At 39.2% G+C, this 14,066-nt stretch overlaps 2 protein-coding genes across 36 annotated transcripts in view; one reads left to right on the top strand and one right to left on the bottom strand.

Moving 5' to 3' along the window:
- On the top strand, positions 18–12,390 carry TAF1D (TATA-box binding protein associated factor, RNA polymerase I subunit D). Of its 35 annotated transcripts, XM_021062652.1 has the most exons (14): positions 18–168; positions 1,926–2,085; positions 3,350–3,749; positions 5,449–5,624; positions 5,924–5,981; positions 6,323–6,505; positions 7,620–7,671; positions 8,652–8,701; positions 8,917–8,952; positions 10,037–10,087; positions 10,494–10,544; positions 11,472–11,541; positions 11,913–11,966; positions 12,174–12,390. In XM_021062652.1, exons 2-6 carry the CDS (start codon positions 2,027–2,029, stop codon positions 6,491–6,493), a joined length of 864 nt encoding a protein of 287 aa, XP_020918311.1. In that variant the 5' UTR covers positions 18–168; positions 1,926–2,026; the 3' UTR covers positions 6,494–6,505; positions 7,620–7,671; positions 8,652–8,701; positions 8,917–8,952; positions 10,037–10,087; positions 10,494–10,544; positions 11,472–11,541; positions 11,913–11,966; positions 12,174–12,390. The 35 variants fall into 35 exon arrangements, with proteins under 35 accessions (XP_020918311.1, XP_020918325.1, XP_020918326.1 ...); XM_021062666.1 differs by lacking the exon at positions 8,917–8,952 and having other exon boundaries at positions 11,472–11,537; XM_021062667.1 differs by lacking the exon at positions 11,472–11,541.
- The window catches only part of CEP295 (centrosomal protein 295), a 51,801-nt gene continuing 49,967 nt past the window's right edge, over positions 12,233–14,066 (bottom strand). The window contains 6 exon segments of the mRNA XM_021062639.1: positions 12,233–12,353; positions 12,444–12,543; positions 12,622–12,721; positions 12,796–12,960; positions 13,051–13,144; positions 13,591–13,728. Of these exon segments, the coding sequence (XP_020918298.1) occupies positions 12,315–12,353; positions 12,444–12,543; positions 12,622–12,721; positions 12,796–12,960; positions 13,051–13,144; positions 13,591–13,728 (636 nt within the window). The 3' untranslated portion in view covers positions 12,233–12,314.

Raw genomic sequence — 14,066 nt, 5'->3', positions numbered from 1 at the left:
CGAGACTTCGGGGCCACTATTAGCTGGGACGCGGGACTAGCCCAGCCTTTTCTTCCGCGCGTTTGTGGAGGTTGGGTGTTTTCTGGGCCTGCGCGCCCAACGCGGGTTTCTGAGGCCGGGGCTGCAACCGAGGACGCCAACGGAGACCCGTGCGCAGAGCGGGCACAGGTTGGTATAAGCCGTCCGCGGTCTGGACGGATAGGAAAGAGGACTTGGGCGCCGGGGCCTTGTGGGCGAAGGAGGGGGAGGGCCTGGCGCTTTTCACTTTTCCCGGGACGCCTGCGCGGCTCAGCGGGAGCGGAGGGCTCGCGGTGATTGTGGGCTCTGCTCTGGGCGGCAGGACTCACAGGTACAGGCTAAGCGCGTGGGCCGTTATCGGAGTTGTGGGTGTTGAAGTGCAAGTGTATTGAAGCGAGTGCACGTTTTCTCAATTAGTGGTGGTTAAGTGCGAGGTAACCGTTACCGACGCCATTTTCCTTGCACGAGGTTAGGCACTTCTGGAGACATTCGCCCCAAGGTCGCACTAAGTAAGAGTTGAAGGGATTTTGTTAAAGCTGCTAAAGAGCACTGCCTGGCTCCGTGGCCCCTTGTTGCAGAATCCCGGAACAGGAAGCGATAGGAATGCTTTCTAGTTCCCGAAAGTTTTTTTTTCTTATTTTTATCCCCACACCCGCAGCATATGGAAGTTCCCAGGCTAGAGGTTGAACCGGAGCTACAGCTGCCGGCCTACACTACAGCCATGCAGAATCCGATTTGGATCTGTGACCCAAGCAGCTTGCAGCAACGCGGGATCGTTGAGTGAGGCCAGGGATTGAACCCGCATCCTCACGGAGACAGCGTCCCGTCCTTAACCCACTGAGCCACAATAGAAACTCTTGAAAAACATTTTTGAGTTAAGCTTACTTAATTTTGATAGTGTGCTCTGTAATTATTTTAAACTTAATGTCAGGTATTCCATCATTGCCATTGGATCCAGTTTTTGTTGAATTTCTTTTTTAGGCTGTTTTCATGATTTATTTCTTAGGTTAACGCAGTTTTGAAAACTGCAATAAAACACTATGAAATTATCACACGAGTCCATGAGACATTGTGAATTTAAGATCTAGGTGATCTTATTGATTTCTTAGATTTCAAATACTGCTGCTGAAGGATTTCTTTCATCATTACTCATGTGTCATTACTAAGAATGTTAGACTAAGAACACCACAAAAAAATGAAGAATGATGACATCCTCATAAGGAAATGAAACAGAACAAAATAAGACATCTTTAATACTTTTCCCAAACTACTGTAAAATCTTCCAAGGAGATTTTTTTTTAAAGGAGACAAAGGGCACCATTTATTGTAGTCTGTACATTGAAAAGTGAGAATTCAGAACTTTGGGTTAACACCCATAGTAGCAAAGAAGTAATTTATCAAGGAAGGGGTTTCACAGTAACTTAAAATCTAGTGAGGGAAAGAGGCCATAAATGAAAATTGCAGACCTGAAGGTTAGGTTTAGGTAAGTCCAAATAATTTTTCTGGGTATACTGAGGCCAAAGGCTGCCTTTGTGGGACTTAATCTTTGTTATGCAAGAGATTTCTTGGTTCCCACCACTGTTGGCAAATGGCTTTTTGGCCATTAATTGAACATTACTATTTGTAACTACATGACTGTATGGCTAAGGGTAAAAATTACATTTTTACTGTTAGGGAAAAGAAGTTTGACACTCCTGTAGGAAATCTGGAATCTTGTTCTATAGGATGGATTAAGTAGGCACAACTGAAAGAACCCATGAATAAAATCTTTAGATGTTAGAATTAGACAGTTGTATATGAGAATATTAAAGGCCTTACATTCATTTTTGTCTTAATTTTCGTAATTGACTACATCAATATCTGCATTACTCTGATCCTAGCTGTTTTGTTGGCATTTATTTGTTCAGGGAAACTACATCACATCTACCAGATTTCATATGGTCAGAAGTCTGTTTAAAGCAAAGGACAAGTGACAATTTTGAGAGGAGCTTGAAGACTATATATCAAGATGGATTCTCACAATTGTACAACAGTTTCTGATTCAGCTTTGGAAATTGAGAATCAAAGGTAAGTGTTTTTCTAAAAAAATGTCTACATAAAAAATATGCACAACTGTGAGTTAAGTTTTATTTGGGGCAAAATGAGGATTTAAGTCTAGGAGGCAGCATCTCAAGTAACCCAGAGAGAACTCTTGCAGGGTGACAAGGGGAGGGTCCTGTAACGAAGGGCAGATAACCTCAAGTTAAGGAATTCAGCACATGTCTTTGTATGAGAAGATGCCAAGGTCTGGGTTCACTGAAATAACGTCTTTGATGTGCACCTCAGCTGTCTCTAGCCAGTATCCCCTGTTTTTCCATCCTGAGTTTCCTCAGGGCTCACTATATGGTGTGGCTGCTGGCTGGCAGGTGTTTCTTGCCTGTGTTCGCTCAGGGCTCACCAGCTCACCATCGGAGGTGGCTGAAATCACTGATGACTGACATCCTTTGCTTACTGATAGAGCAGGCAGTGTTTTTATTTCTCAGTTAACTACCACCAGGTTTTCCTGGGAACAGACTAGGTGATAATGTTTACTGTATTGGAATTGCTGTGATAGCATGCATCATTGTAGATAATGAATAGTTTGTAAGGTAATTTTTAAGAATTGGAAAAAAAGGAAAACCCAGTTTCCACAGACTTTCGCTTTAACTACTTTGGAATAGTGGGACGTGTTTGTAACCCAGGGAATCAAATCAGGAGTGTATTCTCTGGGCCAAATTGGTATTTTCCTGACTAAATCATTCTGTTGTGTAACAAGAGAATGGATATTCTGATATTTCACATTATTAAGGATGCTGGTTTATGTATGATGGAGATAACCAGTTACCTAATCCATTGATCTCACTGGGAAATCAAATCAGCATTTCTAGTATATTCACATCAGGTATCTACTAGGGCTACTCTTTTTACTTAGAGGAGACTTTGTCTTATTTAGTGGAGGCTCTAGCAGTCAACAAGGCTGCCTTTGGAACTTAGAAGATCATTTTTTGGTAAGTGCTTGGCATTATGCCACATGGCATGGGCCATTTGAGGTAGAGTGGTCAGAATTAAGTGGTTGGCTGCTACTGAGACCATTTTTTCATCTGGAGTATGTTTTCCTGCTTTGATTTGTAAAAATACTCATAATAAGCATTGGTAATATATGAGTGCAATTCCCCCCCGCCCTTTTGAGGGGGGGAGTTCCCCGGTGTTCCCTTATCTTAGCAGGTAAAGATCTGGTCCTTGGCACTGGAACTTTTGTGCATGCTGCAGGTACAACCCCAAAAAAACTTTTCCTTTTTTTTTTTTCCCCTAGTGACAGCTCTTCCTCTGGAAGCAGCTTATTTAAAACTCAGTGTGTTCCTAATCCACCTAATCCACCTAAACAGAGGCAAAGAAACCCTATTAGAAAATATATTTACTCACCTGTAAGTATTGATACAGAAGATTCATCTAGTGACTCATCTATAGAACCAAGACCATTGACTTTAAAAGCTATTTTTGAAAGATTCAAAAGAAAGAAACGTAAGAAGAAGAAGAAGAAGAAGAAATACAAGCCAACTGGAAGATCAAGGGGAAGACCAAAAGGAAGGAAAAACACTAGAGTCTCACAAATAAATAAGATAAAATTTAAAGACAAAGGGCCTGGTTTCCCATTTTTAGAAGCAGAAAATGGAAGAAAACCATTACCTTGGAGAAAAATTTTAACCTTTGAGGTGAGTTGTCATTTCATATATGCTGATAACATAGTTTAAAATGTCTGAAATGAGTTGTTTGGATAAACCTGGGACATAGAATCTGTAACTTTGATGATACTTTTCTATATTTGGCTGTACTGCCAATTAAGTTCACTTATGCTTCTGGGTGGAACCTTCACTGGTATGTTAGTTGAATATACTGAATGTGAAGTGCTTCAAGGCTGTTTTTTTGGATTTTTTTGTTTGTTTTGTTTTTGTCTTTTTGTCTTTTTAGGGCCACACCCTGGCATATGGAGGTATCCAGGCTAGGGGTTGAATTGAGCTGTAGCCACTGGCCTACGCCCCAGCCACAGCAATGCCAGATCCAAGCTGCATCTGCAGCCTACACCACAGCTCATGGCAATGCCTGATCCTTAATCTGCTGAGCTAGGCCAGGGATTGAATGCTTCCTCATGGATGCTACTCACATTTGTTTCCTCTGAGTCACGACAGGAACTCCAAGGCTGTTTTAATACCTTGATTTTTACCAGGTCTTGAAACACATCATCCATCCTATCCCTAAAACTCAAATGATACCCTACCTTTTTTTTCTTTTTAGGGCCACACCTGTAGCACATGGAATTTCCCAGGCTAGGGGTTGAATTGGAGCTGCAGCTGCTGACCTACCCCACAGCCACAGCAATGTGGGATCTGTACCATGTCTGGACAGCTCACGGCAATGCCAGATCCATAATTCACTGAGCAAGGCTAGAGATAGAACCTGTGTTGTGTCTTCAAGTATACTGGTCTGTTTTGTTACCGCTGAGCCATAAGAGGAACTCTAAATGATGCCCAGTTGTTTTACAGTAACGTGCCTTTCAGTGGCTTTAGTAGGTTTCTTTTTCTTACAGACTTAATCAATTTTTTATTTTATTTTATTTTAGGCTTTTTAGGGCTACATGTGGCACATGAAAGTTGCCAGGCTAGGGGTTGAATTGGGGCTGCAGTTGGCCTAGCCACAGTCACAGCAACGCAGGATCAGAAACGTGTCTGACCTACACCACAGCCGGTCAGATCCTTAACTCACTGAGTGAGGCCAGGTATCAAATACACATCCTCATGGATACTAGTCGAGTTCATTACCATAAGCCATGCTGGGAACCCCAAGACACTCAATTTCTAACAGAATTACCTGACAGATGCTCCAATACTTAGCAGTAGGCTTTCGATATTTAAGTTAAGTGACTGCATAATTTGGAGTTCCCACTGTAGCATAGTGGATTGGTGATTGAGCGCTTCTCTGTGGCAGGTGGGGGTGGGATTTGGTCCCTGGCCCAGGAACTTCCATATGCCACTGGTGCAGCCCAAAAAAAGTTGGGTGTGGAAGATTGCAAAATTTGTAGGCCTCTGTTCTGGCATCTGATAGCTGAAAAGACTGATGCTCATTAACCTTTTGTGTTTTAAGGTGATTAAACATTTCTCTCTATTTAAAAATATATTTATAAGGCCCAAACAATAAAAGTTTTGCACTTCTCTTGGTACCAACTTTGATAACTTGCTTGGTAGAACAGTTTGCTTTTACATTCAGCATTTGATAATGTGGTCTGTGTGTGGCACAGTAGTTAAAGTGACTGCATAGTTCTTGGTAAGAGGATCCTTGTCATCTTGGCGCTGAGTTGTGGAAGAATCTTAATATTTTAAGTCTGACTTATAAAATAATGGTGTTTTTGGTACGTAGCAAGCAGTGGCAAGAGGATTTTTTAACTACCTTGAAAAATTGAAGTATGAATACCACCTCAAAGAATCCTTGAAACAAATGAATGTTGGTGAAGATTTAGAAAGAGAAGACCTTGATAGTCGTAGGTACAAATACTTGGATGATGATGGATCTATCTCTCCTATTGAAGAGTTAACGTAAGTGCAATCATGGGAATAATTTGGAACATAGGTTGTAAAGTTAAATGTCTTTAAATTTTAATGTTAATTTGTCCATATTGTGCTATCATATAAATTTTTGATATAATAGTGATGTGAGCACAGATAAAACATGCCATTTGGGTCATCACAGTCGCTGTGAGCTTTGTATTCCATTTGGGCGTGTTAGACGTGATTTTCTTCTTGACTGATAATGACATTTCAGTTGTATATCACGACAGCATACTTGGGTTATAGAAGATTTTGTCATCTGAGTGATTATGTTTTTAATATTACAGAGCAGAGGAGGAAAATGCAACAAATCTTGAACATGATGAATGTGATATTAAATTAGTGGTAAGTGACATTACCTCATGTCCTTTTGGGAGAACGGCAGTTGATAAAGGAGAATTTTATCTTGGAGCGTTACTGTCTAGCTTTTGAAAGGCTCAATGCTTTTGGTGCAGGAAATAAATAAAAACAAGGGTTTTATGGATAACAGAATAAGGATTTTTCAAACCTATTGTGAGTTTTAATATGTGGTATTGCTACTAGTAAATCAAATCAGCAGGAGTTAATTTGGATTTTTAATATCCAGATGTAGTCTCCAGGTTATTTTAAGTATTCTGGCATTCGGTTTTTATGTATAATTTAAAAACCGAAGTAAAGATTGAATTATTGCTTGATGTTTTATGCAGGAGAATAATTATTTCATAATAAGTTCTGAATTACCAAAGAAGAAGAATGTGTATTTGAAACAAGAGGAGTATACCGAAGAAGCTGCTTTGCCTAAAAAGAAAGCATCAAAATCCAAAAAACAAAACAGTGGACAGAGGACAGAATGCCTTGAAAAGGAAATAGGAATGTGAATTCCTGACAAGGTAAACAGAATCAAGAAAAGGCAACTTTTTATAGGAAGTAAAAATGAAAAATGAGAATGTATATTGCCAGCCTAATGATAAAGAACCTTGTAAGAAAATAAAAACTTTGAACAAAGTTGTGCCACTCCTGAAGTAGTAACTTTTAGGAAACTACAGTGAGAATATATTTGTAGGAAATAATCACTTGCTTAATAATAAATAATAAAGTCCTGTTTTGGCCTATGGTGATTTATTTTTGGGTAAGTGAACTTAAAGGCGTCATTTGAGTATTGAATCAAGGAAATAACATTAATAACCCTGAAAAGAATATCTTGTTTGCAATAATTACTGATTGACAACCAGCCACCCTCAGGGTACCTGAAAGCCTTGTTTTTGTTTTGTTCAAATTTAGTGTGATGCATAGTACTGTAATAACTTAGTAAGATTCCTTTCCTAACTTTAATACTTCAGCTGCCATTTTCATTATACAGTATGTTGAAGATTATGCTGCTCTCTGTTCTGCTTTTTTTTTTTGGTCTTTTTGCTATTTCTTTGGGCCGCTCCTGCGGCATATGGAGGTTCCCAGGCTAGGGGTCTAATCGGAGCTGTAGCTGCCAGCCTACGCCAGAGCCACAGCAACGCAGGATCCGAGCCGTGTCTATGACCTACACCACAGCTCACGGCAACGTCGGGTCGTTAACCCACTGAGCAAGCCCAGGGACCGATCCTGCAACCTCATGGTTCCTAGTCGGATTCGCCAACCACTGCGCCACGACGGGAACTCCTGTTCTGCATTTTTGATAGCACTTGTGTTTGTTTTTGTTTCATTTGTGGACAAAGACTTAGATACAAGTGCAAAAAATAAATCCTCTTTTGCAACCCAGAACTCATTGTTCAGTATGAGTTTTGATACAGATAAGAAGGAACATGAAGGCTAGAGCAGATTTAAGTGGTTGCAGGGAGAGGGGAGGGGTGCAGAGGGTATTGATAAACATAAAGGCTTGCCTTCTACGGCTACAGAATTGAAAATATTAAAGCTTAAGATAGAAGAGAAATTAGCAACATTGTTAGGTTAGCACTATAGTTTTGATGTTGCTCTTGTTGACATGAAACAAAGATGGCTTCTTGTTTTTAGGCTTTTATCTTGAACACAAGTGAATGGACTATGGGTATGTCTTGTGCTTCAGGTGAGTGGGTCAGATTTGTCTAAATGTGGTATACTGTCAGATAATTTAAAATGTCCACAGGTCTCATTAATGAAAAGTGTTTTTGCCAGTTATAAATTTCTGCTTATGATGTCTCAAGATGCTTTATGGTGATACTGTGCCAGCTTCACACTGCCTGCAGGAAAGGGTCCCAGAACATAAATTAGACTGTTAGAATCTTGGATATTCCCACTTGAAGCATATACAGCATTTTTAAACCTCTCATTACCCTGTACTATATAGTGTGTATGTATGCATGACTGCACAGGAGATAAGATTTCCTAAATCAATGATTCCTTAATGGTCAGCCATGTTAATTATCTTATGTATTTTTATAGCCTATATCATATCAAAAAACTAATAAAAATGTCTCATGTATTCTTAAAATTAAGGCAAAAATTACATTAAAATAAGTGCATAGGCAAAACACATTGCAGTATTCATAAAAATCAAGATTTGGAAAGTTGCGTTGTGGCTCAGCATTAGCAAACCCAGCTAGTATCTGAGAATGTGGGTTTGATCCCTGGCCCAACTCATTGGATAAGGATCCAGTGTTACTGTGAGCTTTGGTCTAGGTTGCAGAGAAGGTTCAGATATGGTGTTGCATTCCATCATTGCTAAGGTTGTTAAAAATCTCTTACCTTGTAAATAGTTCATGGCAAGGTTTCTTTAAATTTCTTGAACATCTTCCAGAATGTTCTACAATATTGAACTCATACAAGAGACTGAAGCAGATCACAGCTCTTTTCAAATGATCTCTTTCCTGTGGACTTATAAGCAGTGGTTGAGGTCTATCCCGATGGGGCTTTTTCTATAAACCTACATCGTTGGAAACGCCTCATAGAGCAACTCTGTGGTTTCCTTTACTCATAGAACTACATGTTAGATCTGTGGGGAAGAACTACAAGACAGCTGCTAAATAAACTATGAAAAACCTAACAGGGAAACCTTTTTTATCTTAGGTATTGGCATATCCCAAGGATCTGTACTGTTGTAGGGTGTGATAGTTTAGGTAAGTCTTAATTGGTAACGGTGTGTAATCTTGGTAGCTTTCCAGTTCAAATGATGAATCTAACTGTTCAACTGCTGAATGATAACAGAAATGAACTAAAAAACTTATTCTGACAGAGCTGAGCATAGCTAAAAAATAGATATTGAGCTTATATTAGGTTTTAGTTTTTAATCACATTAAGTTCTCCATAATTTTATTTGGTATTTTATCTGCAGGAGTGAATGTGATTTGAACTTAATGCATGTTTAGAAGTAAGTGGAATATTTAATTTCTGTTCAAATTTATTAAGGATTCAGAAGTTCTGAAAAGATTGTAAATTTTGAGTATAGCATCTTGTTGAGATTACTAGTTATTTAGGTATAAGACAATTACCAAGATTTTGGCCAAAAATAATTGTACTTCACCTAACTGGGGGAAAAGGAAGAGATTGCATGTTGAGGGCTACCGAATGAAAATGCCTTTATTAAACTAACATAATGTATATGTAGGTATGTTAAAGGAGTAAGCAATTTGAGCAACCACCATCTTTGTTTCTGATTCCCCTGCATTGCTTCTGTGATTTAACAGTTTGTATGATATAGAGAAGGTCAAGATAACGACTAGGTTTATAAGTTTAAAATTGAGTTAATGTAGGAATTCCTACAGCAAAAAAGAAGCGAAAAAGAAGCCTGATGAGTATTCATGAGGATCTATCCGTGATAGATCCCTGGCATCTCTTAAGTGGGTTGGGGGTCTGGTTGTGAAATAGGTCGCGGACTCTGCTCACTTCCCATGTGGCTATGGCCATGGTGTAGGCTGGCAACTACAGCTCCGATTCTAACCCTAGCCTGGGAACTTAAATATGCTGTGGGTGCAGCCCTAAAAAGAAAAAAAATTGAGTTAATGTATTTTCTTATTGGAATGACAGGAATAAAGGCCAGATTATTTTGCTGTCTAAGCAAATTATGTGTGACTGGGTCACCTTATTGTACAGTAGGAAATTGACAGAACATTGTAAACCAGCTATAATGGAAAAAATAAAAATCATTTTTTTAAAAAAAACTTAAATTTTTAGAGATTTGTAGAAGTAAGTTTCTCAGGCAGTACCAATGCAAACTTGAACTGGAGGGATTTTTCCAGTTCAGTCATAATTGCACTGCATGGTATCTGCATTCAGCAGTTTGTTTCTGCTGGGTGTTCAAAGAACAGTGCAATATAAATTCAGTATCTGGCATCGTTGGTTTTCTTGGCTTTGTGCAAGTTAAGACCTGGTATTTCTACTGATACAGTATTCCTAGTTTCTCATATTGTTTAACCCAATCTTTGGTAGGAACTAATAATTTTCTTTTTTTCCAGGGTGTCTAAAATTCACAACCAGGCAGATACATCTCTTCTGACCCTAAACATGTAAGGCTTTCTATTTCTGTTGCTTCTAGTAAGTCTTTTCTTTATTGATTGAAAGCATAGCAAAACAGTAGAACTTCAGTACAGGTGCAGAAGAAGCCTTTTACAGTGTATCTGTAATTTTGAAAGAAATTTCTGTAAAGCCTCATTCTAGATGAAAGTGGGCACTGTTGTCTGTGGTGTCCAAAAATCATTAATGTGGCTACATTGAGAATACAGGTTTTGCTTCCATCACAGTAATCTTATTACAGTGGTGACAATGACACCTGTGACATTTTTTTATTTTTACTTTTTTGCTAGACTCACAAGTAAAAATTAGGTATAACAAGACCTTTCAACATTAGGAATGATGGAGTAATATATTTCAGACCATTTGCCAAAATAGCAGTGTTCTATATTTAACTTTTAGGACCCTACCTAAAGTGAGCTGGTTGAGTAAATTGTATCCCAAAAGTTATAGGTAAGAGTCTTTTATGTTAAAATAATGAAGGGGGGCGGGGCTAGATGTTAAAAGGGCCATTTTGTGCTCTTCTGTTTACCACTGATGTGTGATGTTATGATGATGGGCAACATGTTCAACTGCTCTGAATGGGCTGAATGAAAATAGCCTTTCTGAACATCAATCCTTTTTTAAAATTATTTTTATTTTCTTTTTAGGGCCGCACCCGCAGCATATGGAGGTTAGCAGGCTATGGGTCAAATTGGAGCCACAGCTGCTGGCCTACACCATAGCCACAGCAACACACGATCTGGGCCACGTCTTCAACCTACATTATAGCTCACAGCAATGCCAGAACCTTAACCCACTGAGCAAGGCCAGGGATTGAACCCGCAACCTCATGGTTCCTCGTTGGATTCGTTTCCGCTGCACCACAACGGGAACTCCATATTAAGCTTTATTTTAAAACAGGTTAAGACCCTAAGTTTTAAAAAAAAGTTACCTGAAGTAAAAGATGCTTATTATGGGGCGTTCCCGTGGTGGCGCAGTGGTTAATGAATCTGACTGGGAACCATGAGGTTGTGTGTTCGGTCCCTGCCCTTGCTTAGTGGGTTAACAATCCAGCGTTGCCGTGAGCTGTGGTGTAGGTTGCAGACGTGGCTCAGATCCTGCGCCGCTGTGGCTCTGGCATAGGCCAGCGGCTATAGCTCCGATTCGACCTCTATCTAGCCTGGGAACCTCCATATACTGCAGGAGTGGCCCAAGAAATGGCAAAAAGACAATTAAAAAAAAAAAAGATGCTTATTACAACCATTTGCAATTTTAAACTGTGTCATGTTAACACATACTACTTGGGAGTTAAATGCATTTCTGAGATACTTGGAACTCAGTCTCAACTAGTTGGAAAAATGTAGTACCTTGTAACCATTAAAATCTTACTTTCCATAGGTGGGGGAATTTTGAAGTGAGTCCATTATTTCATTGATACTTGCAAAGCTGAACTAAACAACTGTGGCAAGTAATTTTATTTTTCCACTCCCATTTTATTTGTCAGGGTATATGGTCATTACCAAGGCTCTTAGAATGCAGTTTCTCATTAGCTGTGGACATGACCATAAAAAAATTTCCCGCTAGGTCTTATTTCTGCTACTTTGTTTAGCATTCAGCCTACTGGGAACATTTTATTAGCACTACTTGTATGTTTATTGTTTAGGTCAATTCTGTTCCAATATATAACATATAACATGAGCCATGTGATTTTTCTAATTAGATTTTTATAATACCCATACATGGCTTGGGGCTGTTATGGACATTACAGGTTCCCCAGGGAGTGGCTTTAGAAGAGCATCCCTGAAAATGAAACCTTACTAATATATTTCTGTTATACAGGACTGATATGACGAATGGTTCATGTATGCACCGAGCAAAAATTCTTTTTAAAGGGTATGTACACAACTAGAGAATTTTATAGGTCATTTCAAGGAGGGCTGATGGGACCAAATCCAGGAGCTCTTAACGCTGTGACCAAAGATTGAATTCTCCATAGGATGTAATAGTCACTTGATAGTGCTATGTTTTCCTGATGGAGATACAGAATTAGCTACTCATTGGCAATGTGGGAGTTTAACTAATGTCTAATCTTTTCTTTAGGGCTCCCTTGAAGATAATGACTGAAACATTGAAAGGACCCCAAACATTGGAGAAAGCAGTGGAAAGAATCCTTAAAAGTTTATTGACTTAAATAATTTTGTCTGTGCTACACATAAAAAAAAACCTTTACACTTTGTACAGTCAGCATGTATTTTTGGCTCGAAGTTTCTCTAGTGTTTTCTGTGGAAGGAAATAATAAATTTATCAGTTGTAGGTATGGTGTGTCTTAGACATGAAAAATTTAAATTTTGGGGGGTGGGATCTGCTCACCTTATGAAATTCTTTTGCCCTTGCTCTGTTTTGGGCATACGCATCTTGCTTTGCTTTCTCTTCCTTTTGATGTTTCACTTCAGGTAACTGATGGTATAATCTATAAGAAACTTATATGAATTTATGTTTTCGACAACTAAAACTATGTAAATTCATATATTCACTTTTACATAGATACCTTAGAGCTCTTTGGTGCATATGGGTTTGTGCAGTCTTTCTGTCTTCAGGAAAAGACATTCTGACCTTAGTCACACCCTTTAGGTGACTCACAAATGAACCTAAGCAGAGAACAAGTCATTTAATAAACACACAATGCCAGATTCCCTTTGACAACTGATGTTGGGGAGCATACCTGTAGGTTTCTCCTTGACTATTTTAGTTTGAGAATTTACAGAGACACGAATTTTGTTCTTTATTTCTTTCTGTCTCTGTGACGATCTCTCAATAAAGGATTTTTTTCTTTTTATAAATGCGTCTTGTAAGCTCCCTGGTGTAGCTGTAAACTTTGAGAGGGTTTCTGTTGGAAAAAAAAAAAATGCTTTTCACTTCAGAGCTGTAGCAGGAACTCCACGGGGCTCACCATTTTAGATGATCAAAGTATACATACCTGTGGATGTGGTTAGTTTCTTCACAGAATGTTCTGATGCAGCTGGGTGATCTGAATTTTCTCTTTCTGATGGAAGAGGCAGAAATTCACTCACCTAATTACAAGAAAGAAGACTTTACCACTCAACCTCACTGCAACAAAGTTCCATATCCTACTCCAAACCCTAGTCCCTTTTGGTGGACAGAAAGATGTCTATTCTCATACCACGTTTAATGAATCCACTTCTCTAGTAGTGCTGGTCAGATAAGTGGGTTCATTCAATTACTAATCCTTCCCCTGCCTAGCTAGCCAAAGTTTTTGGTGACCTTTGTCTCCTAACTATTCTTGTTAGTAACTAGAGTTAAATTCCCAGCAGGATTCTCTTCAGTGACTTACCTTCTAAAGCTAGAATGGTGATCCAGGCAAAAGTGATGTGCTTACCTCTGCTACCTCTCAAGTCTTAAAAGATCAAGGGGCTAAAACTATCTTTTTCCATTCCCTAATTCTCAGCTATGAGTTGCTGTATACATGAGGTATATTAATGAGAGCTATGAAACTTACCTGAAAACAGTTCTTTGCCTCATTTTCTTTCTCTTCTAGGGTTAAGTCTGCAAAACCCATTTCTGCAGTGCTGATGTCACTGGTGCTTATCATTGTGAGTTCTGGTTCTTCCATTATACCAAAGCCAGATTCTGTCTCCTGTGCAGTAAAATTTAAAAAGGACACCAGGTATCTGTGAGGATGCAGTTCAATCCCTGGCTTTGCTAAGTGGTTAAGGGTTTGGCTATGAGCTTGGTGTATGCAGGTCGCAGACACAGCTCGGATCCTACTTTGCTGAGGCTGTGGTGTAGGCCGGCAGCTACAGTTCCAATTCAATCCCTTGCCTGGGAACCTTCCATATGCTGGGGGTGTACCCTACAAAGATAAGAAACTCATATTTGAAAATGATAGCCTTAAAACATTCAGAATGTACATTACAGAGGAAGGGTAACAGTAAAAAGGCCACGGTGGTCCCTGACACCCAAAGCCACTTTTAG

This window comes from Sus scrofa, chromosome 9 (genome assembly GCF_000003025.6).
Source record: "Sus scrofa isolate TJ Tabasco breed Duroc chromosome 9, Sscrofa11.1, whole genome shotgun sequence".
In the NCBI taxonomy this organism is placed as follows: Eukaryota; Metazoa; Chordata; class Mammalia; order Artiodactyla; family Suidae; genus Sus; species Sus scrofa.
This window is presented reverse-complemented; position numbering and strand designations above follow the sequence as displayed.